Source organism: Ischnura elegans, chromosome 4 (assembly GCF_921293095.1).
Source record: "Ischnura elegans chromosome 4, ioIscEleg1.1, whole genome shotgun sequence".
In the NCBI taxonomy this organism is placed as follows: domain Eukaryota; kingdom Metazoa; phylum Arthropoda; class Insecta; order Odonata; family Coenagrionidae; genus Ischnura; species Ischnura elegans.
In genome coordinates, this window is record NC_060249.1 from 56,342,591 (window position 1) to 56,366,369 (window position 23,779).

The following is a 23,779-nucleotide window of genomic DNA, read 5'->3' on the forward strand; positions in this document are numbered from 1 at the left end:
GGCTTTTGAAAATAGATCCTCTCTTGTTTTAACAGCTTGTGACCTTTCTAAAGCTTTTGATTGTGTTTCCCATCCACTACTCCTGAGAAAATTACAATATTATGGTATCAATAATTCTGAATTAAAACTCATGGAGTCCTACTTAACAAACTGCTCGCAATGTGTTCAAGTGAATAATTCACTGTCTGCCCCTATTTACGTAACACATGGTGTACCACAAGGATCAGTCCTCGGTCCTCTTTTATTTTTAATTTTGATTAATGATCTCCCACACCATCTTCCTTGCACGTCAGTCTTATATGCTGACGACACTACTCTCATACATGATCTAAATGACCCCACCTATCCTTCGGATGTTATCCTTTCAGTGGCCGAAGAATGGTTCTCAGCAAACAGGCTTGCCCTTAACACAAATAAAACCCAACAAATGGTGTTCTCCTTAAGCCCTACTCTGTACCACACTAGAAATTTAAAGCTACTGGGCTTTGACCTTGATTGCAGACTAACATGGGATTGTCATACATCCTCTACAACTGCTAAGTTATCAAAAGCCATATTCCTCCTTAGAAAACTGAAAACACTCATTCCTGCCGAACATCTTCGAGCAGTTTACTTTGCCATTTTTCACTGCCACCTCTCCTATGGCATTGAGGTTTGGGGCCATTCTTCCTCATCTAAAGAGTTATTCATTCTACAGAAAAGAGCCATTAGGATTATTACCAATTCTAACGTAAGGGAACACTGCAAACCACTATTCAGGCAGCAAGGGATTATGACATTGTACGGTCTATATATATTTAAATGTTTAATAAATGTGAAAGTGAATATTGACAGCCATAAAACTGGTGCTGATGTCCACCATTACAACACAAGGCTCAAACATAATCTGTTACAGCCCCACTGTAGGCTGTCAACTACAAAAAATTCTTTTGACCATGTTAAACTTTGCATGTTCAACCACTTACCTCAAGAGGCAAGAAATTGTACTTTAAGAAAGTTTAAAGGTGTTCTTCACTCGTGGATAGTGACTCAAGCTTTTTATTCACTCAATGAATTTCTGGAGAGCAATACTCTAAATTGTATATTCTAGATTTAGTTTTTCTTTGACGAAGACTATTACATTGTATTATGTTTAATGTTGAATAAATTATGATTATGATTATACCCATCTGTAGATCATTTCAAGCTTGTCGAGTTCGTTCCCCCTGATTTTATATCTTTCTCCCGTATGTAACCGGGGAAACTCTCCGGAGACAATATGTTTAAAATCTTTTGCTTTGGAAATGATTTCCCTTCACTTCGAAGCCAGTACCACAGTTTTACCACTCCTGCTTTCATGAATCTTGGCACGGAAAGAATATTTCGAAGTAAGGGTTAGCTAGCGACAAAAATATCAGTTTAGGGCTTATTCTCAAACAACAGTCAAATAAAAAAATGTAAAACGTCCTAAATGAACAAATTAGAAGAGGATGGAACGGATTACAAAAAATGGAGGAGGTGGCAGACTGGAAAAAATTTACTCTCACCGAGTCTCAAACCCTGGACTTTCACTTCAGCAGTGCGGTACGCTACCACTCGGCCAAATCGCTTTTCAACAATAAGCGAAATTTTTAATATTAAATTCAACGTGACCATATTTTTCAATTTTTAAATGCTTTTTTCTCTCAAACCCGGGCGTATTTGGACAAAACCCTTCAACTGTATTCCTATCTAAGTGTCTACTTTCAAATAAAAAAGGTTTCATCTTCTTTCTTGACATCGGTTAGGCAAAGTCTCCTTGTGAGTGTACGCTTGTGATTCAGCAAAAAGTAATCACTTATATGCGAAAGCTGGATTACAATTGAAATCAAAGGGCCATTTGTGCATGAGCACAACAAAAATCTCAGATTCCCTGAGACTATTCAACCACATGAGGAGCAGCAGGAATAATTGCATATTTTGATATGAAATACAGCAGACTCCCGATTTTCTGGCTGCAGTTTATCCGGGTTGCAGATTAGCTATGCATGAGTTTGTGGTCCTTCAAAGTTTCCTACGATCTTTATTTTTAAAAATCTGACGCTAAAGCACAAAGAAATTAGCATTTTTTTTAAATGCAGTGCTACACCGGGCTAATTATTTCCATCAGAATCCCCTTCTTAAAGCGGAATTGCTTTATATACCAGCTGAAAAGTAATGTTTCAAGTTTAATTCGATGCATTCGATAGCATTATAGACAATGATGAGTGGCAGGAAAAAACTCTTGATTAATTTAAGAAGATTCTTCTATGGTAAACCAATCATAAATTAAGAGAAATGTTATCTGTGATCTTTAACTGTGTATTTCATATCGCAAATGCGCAATTATTGCCGTTGGCTCGCATGGGGTTGAATATGGCCTAAGGGAACCAGAGATTTTGTCCCACTCAGGCATGTTTACGCCGTTACCAGTTAAGGCCAAACTGGAGAGGAATGGAAAGAAGTGAAAGCAGTGGGGGAGGTGGAAGTAGAGATAACGTGAGTCATTGCCAGGCACTCGCCTACGTAGACAGCTTGCCTTAAGTCCCTGTTTCCTATAACCGCTACAGCGCGATGGCATGATTGCGTGCCCGTTGCCTTCACGGCAATTCCGTCCTCCTCTTTTCAAAGTATTGCGGTGAGGTATCAGGCTCAGTGAATATGGTTCTGCGTCACGCAGCAGTTGCATCCCAGGCAACTCGTGCGAGGCACGATTACTCGGCATGGTGCCTGTCAGTGTAGGGTCCGGGATCGCTCAGTGGTTTCGAAGCATTTATGCAAACTACTTTTCTGAATCCGTGACCTCGCAACCAAGGGTGCGTTGTTTCTGGAAACCAGGTATTACATGTAGCAGTAGGATTACGAGTACAATCACGTTACTACCATGAAAAAGATGGTGGTCAGGAAGAGAAAGCTGTTAATGATTTCGGAAAGAAATCTAAAATAATAGACATTCTGCGTAAGTAATAATAGATTATTTGATTTACGTATCTTAAGAAAATTACAAGAAATGAAAGTAAAGTTCGGATTATCCATGTTTTTCGATTATTCGTGCCACCTCTCCCTATCATAGCCCGGATAATCGGGAGTGTACTGTATACATTTTAAGATTGTAGATAATATTTCCTTAATTTACGATTGTTAATCCATTGAAGAAATATTCTAAAGTTAATCAGTAGTTTTTTTCTGCCACTCATTGTCTTCTGTAATACTATAGCACACGTCCAAGTAACTTTGACTCATTCCTCATCAGCAAGCAAAGAAAATAATTACATTTTATGTAAGGAATTCTAAGAGAAATAATGAGCCCTGTGTATCCTCGGATTTATTCATGATAATCCAGATGTTTTTGTATCCAATCTTATTTTTTGCAAAGTTTGTGGAAAATGTTGAAGGAGGATGAATCTCATGAGCAGAAAATCCCTACACAGATAATCTGTGCTCATATAATCGGGAGTTTACTGTATGTCTTATGTAGCAGTTGTTTAGCAATACTCAAAGTCAGATTACTTTTTCTTAACCCATAAGTTACAAGACTTTTTTTTAAGTATATAGATGTTTAATATACATGGGATGTATAATATATCTTGTGTTGTGATTATTTTTCAAATCTATTTTATTGTTATTATTTTAGGTGCCAAGGAGTTTCGCCATCAGTATACTTTGATGCGTCATCTTCCTACACATACTGATGAAAGGAATTTTAAATGTGAAACTTGTGGGAAGGCATTCAGACAGGTGAGTTCATCCGGTTGTGTGTCTTAGATTAGTTTGAATTTTTATGAATATGAAAATATTGGGGATTAGTTGGTTTAGTTCTTCGGTTTTTAGTTTTACTGGATCTTGTGATCAGAACTGGAATAAAAACCAAAGTATAAAAGAATTGGTACCAAAATAATATGCACTAGCCCTATTTTAAATCTTGAGCTTAATTTAAATTGTATGGTTTGAGTAGAGTGATTTTGGAGGATCCAATCGCTTGGTGGGTAGGCAGGAATCTGATGTGTCATTTTAATCAGTTTTCGTAATACCCTGAGGAAATTTGCTTCTGAAAGTTAAGCATTGAAAATAACAATCGATTAAGAACCAGAAAGAAATTTATTGCTACAAAATTTGCTAGTGGTCATAATCAACCATAAGATAGTACATATTGCAAAATGATGTAGTGAAAAGAATGCAGATGAAATGTATAAATGAATATATCGTAGAATGCCAGACATCACATGTTATTAGTCAAAATAAAAGTAACTAAAACTTGCTTAATACATTGAAGGTCCTTTGCAATCCATGTATTCTGTTGCGTAGGCTTTTACGGTGTGGTGAGGATTCAGCTTGGAGGTTTTTGGGGTTACTACCGCATAGATTCATCTCTGCAGACAATTAGATAGAATTAGTCACATATATTAAGCACTGTTTTTTTTCCACGATTCCTAAAATAAATGTTCATATGAACTTCGTTATTATGAACATCAGCTTTTTCAGTGCGGTGAACCTCATAATAACGAGAGTCTATTTTATCCATGTCATAGTTACGTATTCTGAAAAATATTTATAATTCTAAACTTTTGAATTAATTTTGGAAACTCAGTGAATTTCTGTGTAATTTTGACTGGCTACCGTGAAATATTAATCTTTCTTGATATATCGTTGTATAGAATGTATTTAATGTCCATATGTTAATGAAAATAATATTTAAATATAAAATTTTTCTCATCCTCACGGCTTATTAGTAGGGATGTGTGAGTAGTACTTTTGGATCTCGAATCAAGTATCGAGTTGAGTTGAAAACTACCTGTGAGTATTGAGTCGAATTGAGTATGGTAATTTCTGGATCAGGCAGTATAACTATGCATGCTCCAAAATGTTATCATTTTTTCAATCCCCTAGTAAATTTTCTATTCTGAATGTTTAGACTGGTGTTATAAAGAAAAGATAATGAGGAATGTTGACATTAATGCGTCCGAATTAGGAGGTGAATGAAAATTAATGTGTCTTAAACAGTTCCATTGGCAATATTGTAATGAATAGACCTCTAGTGATATGTTGCCAATTTAATTAATACATATGTGTATCCAAACTGCTTGGAAGAACCCTCAGTAAAGGCATTTACACAATGAAATCATGGTAAATCTAAGCATCCTGGTAATGCAACTGGTAGAGCACCTGGCCAGCAACCAGGAGGTTCTGGGTTCGAGTCCCAGTCAGGCTGCATTTTTACCCTCTGATTTCTGGCTTTTTTCCATCTACCACAGCACCGATGTCCTTGTCCTTTTTCCGTTATAAGTTCCTATACCTTTCTTTCCTTACTTCTGAATTTATTTGTATTGTAATAAAGATAATGTATGTAAATGAATCATTTAATATTTGATCCTTTCAAATTCTCATACAGAAAAAACAATTTTTCTACATTCTCTGGCCGTAGGTTTTGTCATCTACATGTTACAGTACTACTGACTGCAGAAAATTATCTTTCGCAACACACTTTTGTGGCTGGACTAGCACTTTCATGCCAAAATTGCAATATTTGAGAATCTAGGGAATTTTTATTAAAAATTATATCAACAATTTTAATGGATCTTGAATCTTCATGGAATGCAAATAGACACAGTAAACGAACTATAGAACTTAGCTTAAGCTTTGTAGACCAAAAAATATATTTTTTTTTCTTTATTTCCCACTCCCTTTAATTTACCTTAGCAACTCTATTATTTGTAAGATCAAGAAGAATGCTAAATGCAGCGAAGGAATAAATGAAAATTAACATTGCATGTACGTGGTACTTAAATATGCTATAATGCGGCACCAATTATGACTTGAAACAGTGGGAAAAACTGGCATTGTCCACTAAAACCTATAAGTTAATTTTTTTTCATGGAAATCTTAACAATTTTTACGTATTCTCTCGGCATTTGAGTAAAGAAAGTAGGATATAAAAGTATCGCATGAGAAAGTATGAATGAATGAAGCAGCAGTCACACTGAATACGCCGGGTTGGAAGACAGTCGGCTACTATAGTTGTTGACTGTTGCGTTGACAGCTAGCTGAAACTCCCAGGCCAAGACATTAGAACAACTTATTGACTTTAAGAACAGTATTATTGAATGAATTTCATGATAGCATCTCTTGTCAGCAGTTTTCTAAATTTACTGGCCTCGACAGCTCTGTAACCGGATCTACTCGAATTGACTCAGCATTCGTAATGCTGCTCGCAACACTCAAGTCAAGCACCAACTACTCAACTCGACTCTTATTTTTGAATACTCGCACATCCCTACTTAGTAGCCTCTTATAATTTTATTAATTTATTTACAAATTATTTATTATCTGCTTATAATGTCTGACAATTTTGCAGATGAGTACTTTATCTCAGCATCGAGCTATTCACAGTGATGCCCGACCATATGTCTGTGAATTCTGCAAGAAGACATTTAATAGAGTTTCAACTTTAATTTCTCATCGCAAGACACATTCGGAAAATAAACCTCACAAATGCCAGATGTGTGGAAAAGGTTTTCATCAAAAAGGTATGCCACCAAATTTTTTATTCAATTCTTTAGTCTTGCAATTGCATGTGGATGGTACTTTTTATACCCTATTGACCCCAGCTGGTTGTTGCATCTTGGGACATGCTTGTAATGGGAGCATTAAAAAAGAGTTAGCCTACCCCATCATAAAAATCACTATGGGGGTCAAATTCCCATCCTCGATGTGCTCCTTTTCAACTGCTCCGAAGAAAAAGCCCTCCCTCCTAATGCAGAGGGATTATTGTTCTCGGAGGTGAGAGTGTGGTTCAGAGTGGTATTATCAATTTGGTATCAAATTGGGAAAATTTTCGGCTCCTAAGAGTTCAGAGTTTTGTGTCTGGAACGATACAAAGCATATAATTATTAACTATCATCCTGGTTTTTTAAATTAATCTCTTTAGCCATATGTCATGTACTGGTGTGTTTTTATGCCTCAGCATTTTTTTTTTATTCTAGGAAATTTGAGGAATCATGTGTTTACTCACACGAATGAAAGGCCATATAAATGTGAACTCTGTGGTAAAGGCTTCAATCAAATGTCAAATCTCATGTGTCATAAGGTTCAGGTTAGTGTTTAGTGCATTTGTTTCATGTGATTATATCAAAGTAGTGTCTTAGACTTGTTGGAATTGAAACAAGTAATTAAACCGGATCATTTATATTATTTTAGGCTCATGCTCATGCAGATAAGTCTGTGTATGAATGTAATATCTGCCACAAGGAATTTCCTAGGCGATTTGCACTCCGAACTCATGAGGAATACAAGCATGGAATAAAATACCGAGCCGGAGGAGAAAGGCGACAAGAGTATGATCCTCTTACATTTAGGGAAATTGTTAATCGCAAACAGAGGAGAAGAGATGAGTAAGTTGTCTTTTACTCAAATTTTCTTTGTTTGGAAGGAAATAGTTCTCTGCCATAACTTAAATTATGGTTGTTCTGGCTTATTAAAATTTACAAATTAACTGATTATGAAATCTCTATTTTGCTATGTATCACCTTTAATTATAATAATAACAATAAATCTTTATTTGGCCGAAGATATGATAAATTTATATGCTTAGGTATAAGGCATGTCGTATTCTAACACATAAATTCACATTTTATATACAATCAATCAAATAGAACATCTTATTTTTTAAGTACTTTTTCAGATCAGACTTAAAAGTATTGATGCTTTTTTATACATGATGGCAAATTATTGTACAATATAATCCATTTTGGTAGCTCTTGTGTGTACACAATTGTGATGAATATCATTTTTGTCCTTGTGTGATGATGGTGGAATGCACTATTCACTTCATAATTGACAATGTTGCTCTTTACATACATAATGGTAAAAAATAGATATATACATGGAATCAGAAGAAGATTCAGATTCTTGAAGATTGGCTTACTGGGGGATCTATTAGGCTTTTGAGCAATGATTCTTACAGCTCTTTTCTGAATTCTGATTATTTTTAAAGACAAGTGGCAGGTAGATCCTTAAAAGATCATACTGTATTAAACATGGGTAAAAATTGCTAAAATACAAATTTGGTAAAATTTCCTGTGTTACTGTCTTTCTAAGCAGTCTAAGAATATAGCGGCTTGAATTAAACTTACTGCTAAGGAAATTGATATGATAATCTAATTACAACTGTTTAATTTTTGAAGGATGTTTAATATTTCAAGTTGTGAGGAATCATTCTCATATGTTTCTGCAGGGCTATTCTGCTAAACGTGGCCATATGTATGGCTGGCCGTAAGTTTCTTATGGCCTGACCAGATATAGGGCCTATACCGATTCCACTCTCGAGGGGCCATATCGTATGGCCCGGCCAAAAGTCTTTTGCCCTTTCTGAAGGCGAGTATGAGAATTATAATTGGTACTATATGTTGGGTTCACTTTTTTTTAACACTAGTCATTTTTTGAGAAGGAAGTTTGTTCCAACGTGGATAAAAATTAATTCTATGTTCCTTAACCGAAATGGACTCTTATTAAAGGATAAATTTGGATTTTGTGTAAACACTGATCTGGCGGCAGAAGCTGGAGATCTTTAAATAAAGTGAAGAACTCAAATTACGGACGAGAAGAAGCAGAAGAAATTTGTGAACGATTTGTACCATACAGTATTATAATATTCGTGAATTGTACATCTAATGGATAGAGTTATAACATGACATCCTATTGTAGTTCTAACCCCCTTCCTCTCCTTCCAATGGTGTAACTATTGTCTCATGGCTGCAATCATTTGCCACCAAAAGCCTTAGAAATCCAGACAATGCACGAAATCTAAAGATGAAATTGAAGCTTTAAGTTTCATTAATTTCATTATCAGAGGCTTATGTTTAGGTAGCTGTATGAAATTATAACATCAATATGAAACTATCATTCTTTCCTTGATTTGTGGATGACATTTGTCCTTTACGCATCGACTTACTGAAGATTGCCTTACTGCCAAAAAAATGTCTTGCCCTATGTTTCTTAGATATCCTCCCTCATGAACTTTAATGCAACGAGAATCTTAAAATATAAAACATTTCATAGCAGGTATTTCAAGTTACCTACAGCTTTTTGAAACAAATAAGTGAGAAATCTGCTAGCAAATGTGGCGCACAGAAAGCAAATAAAAGCCCATTCCTCCGTTCACTTCAACAGAGCATCCATTTAAAAAGTATTTCTAACTTTTTAACGACAAGCGAACTTTTAGTTCATCCACTGTATCTACTTAAAAAGTAAGTAACAACTTCATTTGACGCACGTAATTATTTAATGAAAATATCATCATCGTATGAGAACAGATTACTTACACGTATCCTCCTTATGAAATCGACGTCTTTCTTTCATATATCTAACCAATGCCCGTTGAATCCGTACGTGCTCCTCTGCAATATTAATATATTTCTTGAGACAATCGCTATACAATCGATGAAACTTCGCAAATTTCTTTCATAACTCCTTAGGCGAGCGATGTTATTTCGTATGGCCCGTGTTATGACCGCCTCCCAGGCCAGCCATTGTATTACGGCCTTTAGGCCATAGCTACCACCCGACTTATGGTCTTTCGCTCAGATAGAATCACTCAAAGCCATATGATTAGTGGAATAACCCTGCTGGTCTCCAAAAACTCTGTAGTAGTACTATTTATTTTATACTCAAATACACCAATGAAAATTAGAGCAGTTGTACTAAGTGAGTGGTAGAAAAGTTGCCAGCAAATGAACTGAAAGTGTTCTAAAAATGTAACTCAATGTACCTCCCAATCACTATGACATTGATTATTACCCATGCTCTTTGGTTCTCTAACTTGGCTTCTCCTATTGGCTGTTTATATTGGGAGGTATTGTGTATGGAAGTTATATGTTTTTGTTTTTTGAGTACAAAATTTTTGAAATGTTGTTCATAATTATTAATCCAGTTAATACTTATGTTTTCTATTGCATTGTTTTTCTTTAGGAAAAATCTCAGAATAATTCATTTACCCAATGGTGATAGAACATTAGCTGATGTGAGGGAAATTGTTAAAGGAAATTTAGCCACTAATGCGACAACAAATATCACTTCAGTCCCAAGTAGTCCAAATGCACCTCATACTTCTGCTGCTTCTCATCTGCAAAGGGTCAAAGTGTCGAAAATGTTTGAGCAGGATGGTATCTATCCTGAAAAGGTATGTTCCTTATGAATTGTGTGACTTCTTCATTATTTATTCCTTATCTTGTAAAAAATTCAACTGTGCTAAATTGTAATGTGATAGCATCCTTCTCTTTATTAGTTTTTTTTTATGTTTATGATTCATGGATTTCATGAATGTTTTGGCAAGTCATTTAGATTTCAGTAATAATATGGTTCAGGAAGAATATGGATTATTTTTACAGACTTCCAGATTTCTTAATTCTTTTCATGCTTTGGATCTCATGAAAAATATCCCTGCTAGACCTATTGTTGCATGGGTAATGTAATCTCCCAAGATCCATTAAATTTTTTGTAATCCAGAGAAATCCAGAGAGGACAAGCTGCGGAGGGAAAGCGATCTCTTCTTCCGGAGTTAGGGGTTGTCAACCATCTTTTCAGCTGGCAGTAACTTAAGCCATCTGTAATAAGAAGCTCCCGAGAAGCATCTTGTAACTAAATTTTGGTTTTTAATTCTCTAATCAAGAGAATTATTGATTGTTATGGGTGAAAAATTTATGTAGCTTCCTGGTTATATTTTTCCTTGCCTGCTCTGCGGAGTGCTGAAACTTCAACACTACCAAGTTTGATTGAATTCCGAGATCCAAATTTCAGACACTCCTCTTGTGAGCTCCTATTGGGTCAATTATTTTTTGAATTGAGGTAGAATGACACTTTGTGGAAACCATAATTTTCATTTTTGTATATTCTTATGGAATAAAATCTGCTGAAAAATATATCAACCAGTAATAAATAATTTTTAAATCTTTGTAAGAACAAATTTGAAATTAATGTTACTTTTGACAAAAAAAAGTGCCAAACATTTTTTATGGGTTGATCAGTTTTTGCTGCTTCAGTCATGTATTTCTTATGAGGTTGGTATTTCAGTCTTGAAATGAAATAGAGGTGATTGGATAGTTGGATTGGTAAGGTTTGGAATGTTTGAGGTGGCAATTGACATGACTCGTAATCACTTTCCTGCAATCCAAGAACATAGGAGACTTAATCCAAAGAAGCGTCAGTTATGATGCCTTGGTATTAAAGATGTTTTATTTTAGACAATGTTGAAACAATGTATTTATGTATTTATTTTTCGTTAATTGTCATGTTTTAATTTGACTTGAATGTGAAATAACGTTTAACTTTTGCAACATATGTGATTATTCATTATTATTAGGACATATATCTTCTTTCACAGAGTTGTTCGTCCTCGGCTGGAGTTCTCATTGACCCAATTGAAACAAAAGCAATGGGAACAGCCCGTCAAAATGGACAAACTCCTTTTGCATTGTTGAAACCAGCCAAAGGTATCCCTGTTCTAGTCAAAGTTATGCCAGCTCCGAACAATAAGCAGGTACAGTGGAATTCTCATAGTTTAAACCCTAAGAAAAATCCATTAGTTTTCTTCAATCTATATGAGTTTATATTTTTGCTAATCATATTGTGCTTGTTACTCACCTCTTAGTTTACTACCGGTATAATTTTTAATCTCATTTAAAGATCATTTTCTGTACATACTGGTTAACATGCTATGTTGTGATTTGATGTACTTATTTTTGTTTAAATTTCATATTATTTTCTAGATGTTAGTGCCAGCAACAGCAGAGGATCTCAAATCAGCAGGGAAAATCACTGTATCTCCTAACTTTGGCAACAATCCTCAGGGAAATTCCATCAAAGCAGTACAAATCAAAGTTCCTGTGGTGGCCACTGTGATCCAGAGGGTTGGCCCTGATGGGCAACTTACCATTCAGGTATCAATCAGTTAGAAAAAAATCATTTGACTGTTTCATTTACTTCTCCTGACATAAAATCATGGTAGTTTTCTGTATAACTTCCATACTCTTCCCAGAAACCACTTTAGTACTCCATGTGGGTTAGCTACTTTAAGTAAGTTACATCCATATATTCTTATGGTTAAATAAAAATCAAGTCTTGAACAATATACCACTTTGTGTGTCCTAGAAAATTTAATGTTCAAAACTTGACTTTTTGTTGAATCTAAAAAAAACTTGTAGATTTTAGATAAATAATTTTAATATCAACCAGTTTCATTGCTGTTTGAAATCTGACCCGTGACACCTCATGATGCCGCACAGCAACAAAACTGGTTGGGATTAAAATTATCTATGACAAATCTAAAAGGTTTTTAGATTCTATATGAATCAATTTCACCAAGTCACGCCTCAAACTGTCCACTTGACTTTTTCCTCCTGACTTTCATGATTAAAGCCCACCATATTATAGTTATTGAAAATTATACCTTCTCCGGTGACATAGTATGCATGAGTCATGAAAACATATCGTCCTAAATCCATGCTTTTTAGGAAAATTCTTGTACTGAAAAATATACAAGTGATAAGTTAATTAGAGATCACATTATGGGTGAGTAATTCCCGTGAAATGGGGCAGTTTAAGCATACATATTAGTGCAATCAAGTTCTGTATTATATAATGTCTGTGTTGACTATTATTGGTCAGTAAATATAATAAACGTATGCAGTAATAATCTAAGGTGTAAAATTTTTATGAATGTGTTTAAAATCAGTCTAGGAATAATTATTAAAACTCACGTTTGCAAAGCGTTAGATCATATCCAATAATCTGTAATTGTGGTGCATGGGAAAGTTTGTGTTTCATGTATTCTAGTCATGATGTACTGCATTATTTGATGCTTGTATTCATATATGTAGGTATATGTATAGTGTTGTGTGACCCTCATGAAAAATGGATATTTGCCATGATTATGCTTTAACCACCACCACTTTTGGATATCTCATAATGCCAAACTGGAAAAGTGGATTATGTAAGTCAGAAGTCAGGTAGCTAATATATGTTTATAGTGATGCTGTTACATCTTTTATTTTCAGTTAATATAAGTATATAGTCTCAGCGTACAAGGGGAATACAAAACCTACCGGTGGCCAATTGAGTTCAAATTTTCCAATTTGGTAGATCATGGCTACAAATTCAATATGCCAAGTGAGGCGATGCAGCTCTCATAAAATTTCATGAAAATAGCTTTTAAAGATCATAAAAAAATTAAGTTACGGTGTATATGTAACCTCTATTGAATGGTGATACCCATATGACAGCAATAGCCCAGTGGTTACGGTGATCGACTGCGAAAGTATTTATGGCTAGTTCAAACCATGCCCCCAGAACTTTTTTATTTATTTTTTCTGGAGTTTTTTGTTTAAATTTATAAAGATTGTTTTCTTATCATCGTTGCTGCAATTTTTAAAATATTTAAATCAGGAGTAGATGTGCTTGGGATTTGGAACAGAGGATGAAGGGTGGATAGAAATCCAGCATCGTCATTTGCCTACTGCTGGTGGGCATTAATAATAATAATAATAATAATAATAATTTTTATTCACTTTAGGCAAGAACATTTGCATAGTTTCGTCAAATTGAATCAAATTAAATTTACAGAATTACAGCATATCAAAAAGAAGAAAAGAAAAAAAAAATTTGTTTACAATAAAGGGCCTCTGCCCTTATCATACAATACATTCATATCACATTATATATACATAAAATAGTACAGTTGTATTATACAGACCTTGCCTTACAGAGGACCCTCCTTGCAAAGCAAAAAAAACTCATTAGCCGACTAGGAATGGTGCCAAGGGGACCACTGATTAGCCTGACCAGCAGATGGTGTACTGTACCACCATTGTAATCCACATTACATGTAGGGATTGAATTTTGGAATGTTATGAAATGCATAACAAAGATTAGGATGTGGAAGGCCAGTACACAACCTAACCAATCCAGTTAATTCTTTATTTGCAAGTTTCAGAATGTTAGTCCTCATAGAGACACGCAAAACAAAGTTAAGCCATTCGCAGTACAGGTTATATGCCGTAACTTCAACTTTACAATCTTTAATTGCTTTTTTCTTAAAATTTTATGCTAGGTGCGTCGTCTCGCTTCAGCATATGGAATTTATAGCCATGATCTACCAAATCTGAAAATTTGAGTTCGAATCCACCTGCCTGTTGTGTATTCCCCTTCCTGGATAATTTTAAGTTTAATTTTTTTGGGCTCTTTGAGTATCCACTCGAGAAGGTTGTCCTATATTTATATTCTCTGCATTTTTCCTCCTGAAGGTGGAGCCTCCAGGACCTGAGCAGGAGGAGGAGGCAAATGGAGGTGAAGAGAAAGAGGGTAATCTGGGAGAGGTTACTAAAACTGAACCAGAGGAAGGGCATCAGCAGGAAGAGGTTGAAGTTGATGAAGAGCAAACAGGTGGTGAGTTTTCATTGGCACCTGAGGATCAAAATTGGAAGCAAGGGTACATTACCTCTAAAGGTCATGCACTCTTGTTCTTGCATTGTTGTTGTTTAAGTTATTATTACTTTTTTTCAAATTAGAACTTATGGAAGATGGCTCCATCTTGGCTGTTGCTGAAGGTGAAGATAGTCAAACACAAGTAGAGAGTGAAGAGGTTGATAGTACTCCAAGAGTTCAGTATGTAAGAGAGGATGGTACCCTGATCCCAGAGGAGGAACTTCAGGGTCTTGGACCTTCTGCTGTAAATCTCCTAGCTGCTGCTGTAAATATGGTCCATTCCCAGGGGAACACAGCATCTACATCACAGCAAGGTAATAAGTGATGCCTTTTTTTCCCTTGATTTAGTTTCCATAAGTATTAACTATGCTGATGATGTCCTCATGGGTTCTCCATTGGGTGAGACAATGCCTGCCAACATATATATGCTTTACTCTGGAAGTTTCTTCAGGGTGTACTCTTTCAGGTCTAGGATTGCCCCAATTATATACCCTTAGTTTGAGCTCAGGTCACTCCTGATTGGTTGATTGCAGTTCTCCCTTAATTTTCCAGAGAACTGGTTTCCAAGTATTAATGAGGGCATATCCTGTGTCTTGGTTAAAATTTTTTCTCGGGAATGGTGATTTTCATTGCTTTGCCATGTATTTCCCAATATTCTTAAGCTTAAGTATCTTAGTACCATCTAATGCTGTACATAATATGGTCCTTGTTTATGAAATAGGTTTAGCCATAAGAAACAAAATCTCCTTGTAGAGAATCAAGCCATGGACCTTATTATTCTTGGTAGCTGCTCAGAACTTAATGGTATACTGAGTCCTAAAAATCTCATAGTTTTATTGCTAAATAGTTTAACTACATAAAAAAATGCTCATACAATTTATGTGAAGTTTACAGCAATTACTGCTGCTTGGAGTTGGAGCTCAGGCAGTTATTGTATTAACTTTCATTCATTACTTAACTATCATTAACATATAACTACTGTATTAACTCAATCTTTGAAGGCTGATTCATGTAAGTGAGCCCATAATAATAATCTTAAGAGAAGTATAAATATATTTACCGTCTATTTTGTGTTTTTATAGCTATATTCTTGGCGGTTTTATTTATAAAGGAGAAATTGCTGAATTGATTGAAGGGATTACAAAAAGAAGCGAAATATGGCTTCTTTTTGCAATATCTCTTTGGAATGATATTTTAGTGGCAGTTTTGAAATGTCATTCAATGCTTATCAAAGTCGCTGCTTCAAAATCAGGGGATTTTCTTGCCAGTTTCACTATAATTTGAGCCTTAATTTATTTTTACTGTTAAACACTGTTCTGTTTTGGCCATTGTGTACCTTCAATTGCCTAATGTTCTCACTTTTGCAGAGTTGCTTGATGACCTTGCTGGTGAGGAAGGCATACAGTTTGTGAGACCAAGTGCAAATGGTGGTTACGAAGTATTAAGCCAAGAAGAGGCAGCTCGGATGATGCAACAGCCTGGTCAAACGATTGAAATACTCTCTGATGCCAGGCAGTTACAGGTTTGATATTTGTTTTGAAATTCCCTTAAAATTGCATGATATCGTTGACTGGGCCCAATTTTTGATATCTATTTACTGAAGTCTTTGTAGTGTGACCCTTATAAATTTTCCTTTATACGAGTAAACAAATGTGACATACATTCAGTGTTACAAAATGCAAAATTCCGATTCCTATCACCCATGTATAGTGCAAGGCATGCATTCCTTGGGATCTTTGTGCTGTACGAATTTGCTATATATGAGAGCGTTTTAACATTGGGAAGATAGGGATGCGTTCCTGGTAGCATAGGTGTTGGATATGTAATTTCCTCTACACTATATAATTTCCCATAAATAGCCTTAGAATGCCTTATTCATATAAATTTTATAGTTTAAAATATATTTAAAGATAGTAGGCATGCATTCAAAGACTTTTATTCACGTTAAAAAAAATTCGTACGGGCTTTTGAAATTCCCTCCTATCGTGCAGGTTGGCTAACATTTGTATCTCAGGGGATCGTAATGCATTGCCGGCAATTGACGATTTTTCAAACCAGTGTAAAACAACTATTGTGTCACCCAGGCCCCTTTTTTGCTGATCGAAACGACAGTAAAATGCTACTTTGAAAGCCATTTCATTGCTAGCGGAGTTTATGGATGATAAATCGTTTTAATTTGAAGTCCTCCGAGGCAATAGCAGGTACGTGAAACAGTCTTTAAATGCCTTGAAACCTGACCCCGGTTTTCCTTCCCTGAAAATGAATGAATGCAGGAATGTTTGTATGTTATTTGGATGAGTAATAATAATAATGTGAAACAAGTTGGAATTCATGGGGTAATGACTTACAAATATGTAGGTAGCATAATGCATTGGAAACGTGTCCGTGGGTTTGAAAGTATAACAATTTGTCTAGTTTGATATGATTGAGTGTGACTCTGCATCGTAGTTACATCAAAATTAGACATGGTTATGTACTTAATACAGTTGATTCCATAGTGTACATCCTAAATATTGGTTTTAATATGAAATATTAGTTCAAGCATAACCGGAATAGCTACGGTAATAACTGTACAGAGTCACCCTCACACCATCTTGTCATGTATAATCCACAAATTTCTGTTGACAAGGTAGGAGCGTCGGTGGCGCAGTAGGTTAAGGCACTAGGCCGTGAAGCAAAAGTTACGTGTTCTATTCCCGATTGCAGCTTTCTTTTTTCTCTGTTGAATTATCGCGCACTGAAATATTATTTAGAAGATACATTTAAAGGTGCAACAATAGTAACTGTTTGTCATTTTCGTACCAAATAAAATGATGTTATAAAAATAACCGAGTACGTGAAAAATAGATAACAAACTAACCACATTATTTTGCATTATTTTAACGTACATAACTCAAGCCATTAATAATAATGGACACTATTCAACCTAATTTAATCACTGTATTTCTTTCCAGCGTACCTCTACTCTTACGGAAAATTTGTAAGATGTTTACGGCATATCATGAAGGCCATAACATCATTTATGATGGTCAATATTCATATTTAAATGAGATACTGAATGCAAATATGACAATTTCGTTAAACAATTGACTAAGTAAACTATATGTTGTTGGAAAAAATGATTGATTTCGCCACTACCTGTAGTGTAGTTCTTACGATACACGAACTTAACAATCAACTATGCTCTCACGAGAATGAAAAAACAAACTTGTTCAAAATTTACCTTCAGTCCTGTAATTTGCTCAAACGGTATTACATTAAAAAAAGCTACAGACAGACAATTATAAAATAATTTTACCCCGCAACAACGTCAATTATGTGACAATGTATCATTTAGCACTCATGTATGCCCGTGTATACCTTTCGCCTCCCTTGTGAAGTGTCAAACCTTGTGGGAGGTTATTTTCACTGCTCACTTGTCTCTTGAAAATTGTGACCTTTTCTCATTTCCCGCGTTTAGGATGACTGTTGACGTCATGCCAAAAGCGGAACGCTTTCCGATAGTATTTGTGAAATGCACGGAAGATGAGCGTAGGATAGGTTCCCGATTGACTCGGACAGAATCGGTTTCCGACGCCGCCAATCCTATGAGACTTAGAAACACCCTGCAGGCCCTACATTTGGCTTAAATAGTACGAGTACAACCATGTTATCACCGCTAAAAAGATCACAAACTGGCAAAGAAAGCTCTCAGTGAATCTGGGAAGCACTCTAAAATAACAGAATAACTGCATAAATAATAATATATGTTTTTTTTTATGTAAATCATGAGCATTACAAGACATTAAAGTAAAAGTTTGGGTTATCTGTGTTTCCTGCTTATTCGTGCTATCTCTCCCCATCATTAGCCCGGATAATCGAGAGTGTACTGTAGTAAATGCCAGGAATGGATCATTGCAGGAATAATAGATCACAGGTTTAAGTCAATGGAAATTATGACAATGAAATATTTTTCTTCTGTGAAAATTTTAGGTTTTTAAATTTTTTCGATTTGTAGTCATTGTCTTTGTGAAAGCGGTGCATTTTATAGGTAACCATTTTCAAGAATAAATCTTATGTCACTGTTAATGTACATTTATCTCTACAAGGATTGAAAATATAAAAAAATATTGAGGGAAGAGGGGTTTAAACAGCTCATTATATCTTTGGTAGGGTTTTGTAAAATTCTCCTTCATGGTGGATTTATTCTGAAATGTTTTTTGATACATGTATTGTCCCATAAAAACGATCAATTCAATCAAATTGTAAAATCTATCAAGAATTTTGTCTCATTACTAAATTTTATTTAATGATTTAATCATATCATAATTTCTTTCATAGATGCTTGAGGAAGGGGAGGAAGCTGCCGTACCATCCACAGAAGTAGAGACTGAAGTTGTTGAGGAAACTGAAGATATGGCATTAGTGAATCACAGTAACTTGAGTGCCCTTGTTGATGCCATCCGATCTGCTGGTTATCAGGTATTTTGAATCAGCTTGGAAGTTTCTTATTGCAGATTATTATGTTGTAATCTTTTTTACTTGTTATGAAATTGTCCTGAAAAGCTAAACTAGTTGATCCTATCATTGTAATACCTCTTGTGGACTCTGGTAGTATTCCTTTGCACTTAAATAAATTTTTATCCTACATATAGTGGCTGCAACTTCATGGAATTATGCAGTCAAAATTTTTGGAATTCTTGATGAGAGGTTGCTTCCTGAAAAAGGAAAGAATTGTCATTCCTCACAGGTTCCTATTTCATTAAACTACTGATTTATTTTAGCTTCACTGCTTCCATGAAGTATATTTTCCATTGTCCTGAATTCCATTTTGTGTTAAGTATTTGTCAAATTGGTTGCAAACTGAAACAAAGTATGAGCAGACATTATTCGTTGAGGATGTAATGTTTCATATGTTGACTGGGAAACGACATTTTATTTACAAGCGGCATTTCGACAAATTCTCAGTTGGTATTTCATGATACGATCAATGCCATGGGAAGTGTTAACATTATTGCTAATTACAATACCATGAGGAAACACTGGGGAGGTACCTACAAGGTGTGTTCAGAAAATAGCAGGGATAAAATTTTTTAATTTATTGTGAGTTTGGAGAGTCCAATTGTCAATTTTTTTAAATGTTGGTATACATGCCTTTGAAAAAATTAAAAAATGTCAGTTTTATTAATTTTTTACTTGTTGGTTGCAGCTACTGAGGTTAGATACATGTTTTTATGAGCTCAGAGATTTTCGGCTAACATGTCATTTCTTGTTCGAAAATTAATAACAATGCATACTCTAGCAATGGAGAATGTATACAATTTTCCCATCACTTTTACTAATGAAAGCTGTAGTTTACCTTGAAATGGATTAAGATTATTTTCAAATTTTTGTTCAGATTCTGCCAACCATCAAGCTGGCAAATGCCTAGCCCAGATAGCTTTTCTTTCTTTCACATTGTACCATAATTTCAGTAAATCCGATATGCTCATGAACATATACTTTTGGATAATGCCATATTCAAATAATTTGTTCATAATGATCATCATTTGATCAAAGAAATTTGGTTTTAGTTAGAAAAGTTAATTTTTTAAGCCCTAAATTCTATTATAAATATTTGAACTTTTCATCTATAAATTAAAATTCTGAAAAGTATCTGATCAAGTTATTAAGAAATGTGTAGTTTTTTTTAAGGTAGTGATAAAATTTGTTGTTAAAACCACGTCTCTGCACTCTAATGGTAATGGTTTCATATATCTATAATTCAATAAATAATTATTATAGTTATGGGAAAATGACACAATTCTGCTGATTTTAATTTCAGAGTGGTATTTTTGCTTATGTTCCATTAAATGCAGATTATTGCAATTCTCTCTGGTGGAATACAAATTGTAAACTACAACTGAGGGACCTAATCTCTGTGTTTGAGGGAGTCTCAATGTAATTTTTTTGTCTCAGGTCACGGAGGGGCAGAAGCAGATAATCATCACCGATGGAGGGGAGCATGTTCTTCTCAATGAGTCAGGAGAACCTGTGCAGCAACAGATTGTGTATGGAGATGCTGAGCAAGTAAGTACAAATTGTGGTTGAATTGTTAAATAGGCTACAGCTAGCATGAGACTTAAGGGTTCAAATATTCCTTCAAATTTTGTGGGGTTCATTTAGTGTAGCCATGAAATGAACCATTAATTGGCAATCAGTGGTTATATTTGGTTGCATTTAATGTTTTGGATACGAAGAATGAACCTCTTTTAAACTCATGATTTCTTATTTAAGTAATTACAGTGGAACCTCGGTCTATCATTATTCAGGGGAATGGACAAAATAAACGATGAATGTGGGAATGTTTGTCTAGGTTGCCTAAGTCCCAGGGAACATATGATTTTTGGCGAGTAAATATGATATTCATTAAAGAATTCAAATAAGATTTTAGCTAATTACAGGAATCTCGAACTTTGTGGAAGCACTTAGGTCACATTGTTCATTCGACCAATAAATATCTCTGTCAAATATCCTAATGCGCATGTCATGCCTAAAGCAACCGTTTACGTTGGCGCAGTGATTGGTTATGACATGGATAAAAAAGGCCAAAAATAGTTTATTATTTGAAATGTTCCTTTCTAATAAATATGTATTTAATATAATTGAGGCAATGTGTAAAGCGTGAACAATTTTGCGTTGATTGTCAGCGGCAGTGGCGCAGCGAGGGGGGGCTTTTGAGGGTTAAAACCCCCCCCCCAGAGCTCAGAGAAATTTTTAAGTTTAATCCATTTTACTTAATTGGATTGATATTACTAATAGAATGGTGTAAGGGTGAATAAAATATCCCTCAGAAAGCCGTAAAGCTCACCATATTGAACTATTTATCTTTAAAATTCCGCAATTTATTAATCTCGCACCTACTGCTTATCCTGGCGAGTATATCACACCCCACACACTCCGATGTAAGTTGCACCTAAACACCCCCAAGCCTTAATTCCTAGCTGCGCCCTTGGTCAGCGGGACGCCCACTTGATCCTCAGCTTCATCCCACTTCACTCTCTACTTTATTTGGGACCAGGAACGGCGAACGATGAATGCAGGAAAACAATCAATGTACGATAGATCGGGGTTCCACTGTACATAATCATGTTTGTATGCCTGTATGAGTTATGTAGGCTAGCAACATGCAACCTTCCTGGAAAAAGTGTGACTTCTGTGTACCACTAAAATGCAAATAAATCTGTCATACAACTTCCCTACAGTTTTCTCACTTACTTTATGCGAATAATGCTTAGTTGATGATATCAAAAGAATTGCCGAAAATTTTCAGGGCAAATTGAAGAGCAACTTATTTGTGAAATATGATTTTATGCTTTCCCGGCGAATGATGTGGGTAAACTTTTCTCGGGATTCCCACCGGGTTAATGTTTTTATAACGGCCAACGTTTCAAGTACCGTCTCGGTACTCATCATCAGGGCTGAATATTGATTCATTTAATGTTTGGTTGCTAAGTCCCATTGCTGTAATAAATTTAGTCAAATAAAAATATATATTAAAAAAAATAATAAAATAAAATACGATGTTAATTCTTTTATCGCACCTATATTAAACAGTCTAATTTCCTCATGTGGCCTATTTATATAAATGAAGTTCTTTAACTGTAATTTCGAGAAAATTGAGTTTTGTTGATGATCACCGAGACGGTACTTGAAACGTTGGCTGTTATAAAAACATTAACCCGCTGGGAATCCCGAGAAAAGTTTACCCAGCAACTTATTTGTTTGCCTATGTTATTGCTAATTAATGTTATGCTTATGTTTATAGGTTTTTGTGACAGAAGAGGGTGAGCGATTAGAAATGGTTCTTGAGGAAGGTGGACCAGTTGTGCAATATGTCATACAAGACAATGAAAATGAAGGAGTTCTTCCTGTGGAAGCAGTTTTAGGTGCAAATGAAGTTGACACCAGTCAGAAATTAATGAGCGTAGTTAAAGTGGAGCCTATGTAGAGACATATGTATTAACTTTTTCAGTGCTATGCCATGATTTCCTTTGATTATGGAGGTAATTTGTTGCTATTTAATTTCTTCGTATTGTATTGTTACAATGGATACTGAGATTGAAGGTTTTATTAGCACAGGGAAGAAAGAAGGCTCTCTCTTGTACATGCTGGTGTAATTTTTATAACAAACATTTGTGAATCGGAGTCCATAGAAGCCTTTCAGTTTAAAATGTGTATTGTCACTCAGGTGTTGCAATGTTAAAATTATGAAATAATTTTTCATCTTTGTGAAAATAATGAAAATGTGTAAATTATTACTACATTATTGAGCTGTTCATCTGTCCTAGTCATTTCTGAACTCCATAAATTGATTTAGTTTCACAGCTTTTCATGTTTTTCAAGATAAAAATTGTGATATATGCGCACATAATGGCTATTATGTTCAACTTACTGGTACCAGAGTGATTAACCTAAGAGTTTTGAACTGGAGGGAAGGTCTTATGTGTATGGTGTTTGCCTGATTTGGCAGTGTAAGAATGTGTGTACTCTAAAACATAATTGACTACAAATGATATTTTACTTCAAGGTTGAATATCTCCTAAAATGACATGTCTAGGTGTGAGTGTTGTACTTATGATCAAATGTTTTTGACTTATTAATCATTTCCTCATGGACCAAACATTTTCATCATTGTGTTGTCCTTGTATATGTTAACATTGAACACATTCAAATGTCTCAGTAGACATTGCCCAAGCCTTTTATGTGAGAAGTTGAGTATTTTTTCAGTTTTGTTTCCCTCATAATTATTTAATTGACCTTTAGCTATAGATTGTATAGTTCTCAACATTGTTTGTAAGGTGTAAAGTTAGTTGTACAGTTTACTTAGAGAAACCTTTAATTTTCTTAAGTGCCCTGTAAATGAAAATTGTGGATGCATGTTCTACAATCGAAACTTACTTGGTTGAAATAAATATTTTTCCGAATATATCCTTGTTGGCAGTTTGTTTGTGTTTGGATATAATACATAGTATAAAACAATTTTGAGGTCATGCCCTTCGACCCAAGTCTGTCATTGAAAGAGGTGAATAGCTTTTCACAGAAAACTAAAGGATAAGCAAATAGTAATTCTATTGTTTCAAATTACCATTAATCTGAATATTATTGAAGAGGGATCACGTTGGTGTGGGGGCAAGAGTGGTGGCTTCCCACCCAGAGAGTTTGGGTTTGAATCATGACGGTAGCCCAGAATTTCCAGAGACTTTGTGATCTCTGCTTATGTGTTTTGTGGAGGGCTCATCAAGTACAGTGACTCATTTGTAGGACGGGACATGCCTTGGTTCCATTGGTG

At 35.2% G+C, this 23,779-nt stretch overlaps 1 protein-coding gene across 1 annotated transcript in view; it reads left to right on the forward strand.

Annotated features, from left to right (window-relative positions):
- The window catches only part of LOC124157535 (zinc finger protein 628-like), a 42,345-nt gene extending 18,927 nt beyond the window's left edge, over nt 1–23,418 (forward strand). Inside the window, exons 6-18 of the mRNA XM_046532350.1 lie at nt 3,632–3,735; nt 6,350–6,521; nt 6,978–7,087; nt 7,192–7,385; nt 9,961–10,171; nt 11,372–11,527; nt 11,757–11,927; nt 14,289–14,430; nt 14,553–14,783; nt 15,837–15,991; nt 18,790–18,930; nt 20,407–20,517; nt 22,256–23,418. Of these exons, the coding sequence (XP_046388306.1) occupies nt 3,632–3,735; nt 6,350–6,521; nt 6,978–7,087; nt 7,192–7,385; nt 9,961–10,171; nt 11,372–11,527; nt 11,757–11,927; nt 14,289–14,430; nt 14,553–14,783; nt 15,837–15,991; nt 18,790–18,930; nt 20,407–20,517; nt 22,256–22,438 (2,081 nt within the window). The 3' untranslated portion in view covers nt 22,439–23,418. The remainder of the gene's footprint in view (nt 1–3,631; nt 3,736–6,349; nt 6,522–6,977; nt 7,088–7,191; nt 7,386–9,960; nt 10,172–11,371; nt 11,528–11,756; nt 11,928–14,288; nt 14,431–14,552; nt 14,784–15,836; nt 15,992–18,789; nt 18,931–20,406; nt 20,518–22,255) is intronic.
- Nucleotides 23,419–23,779: the final 361 nt, after the last annotated feature.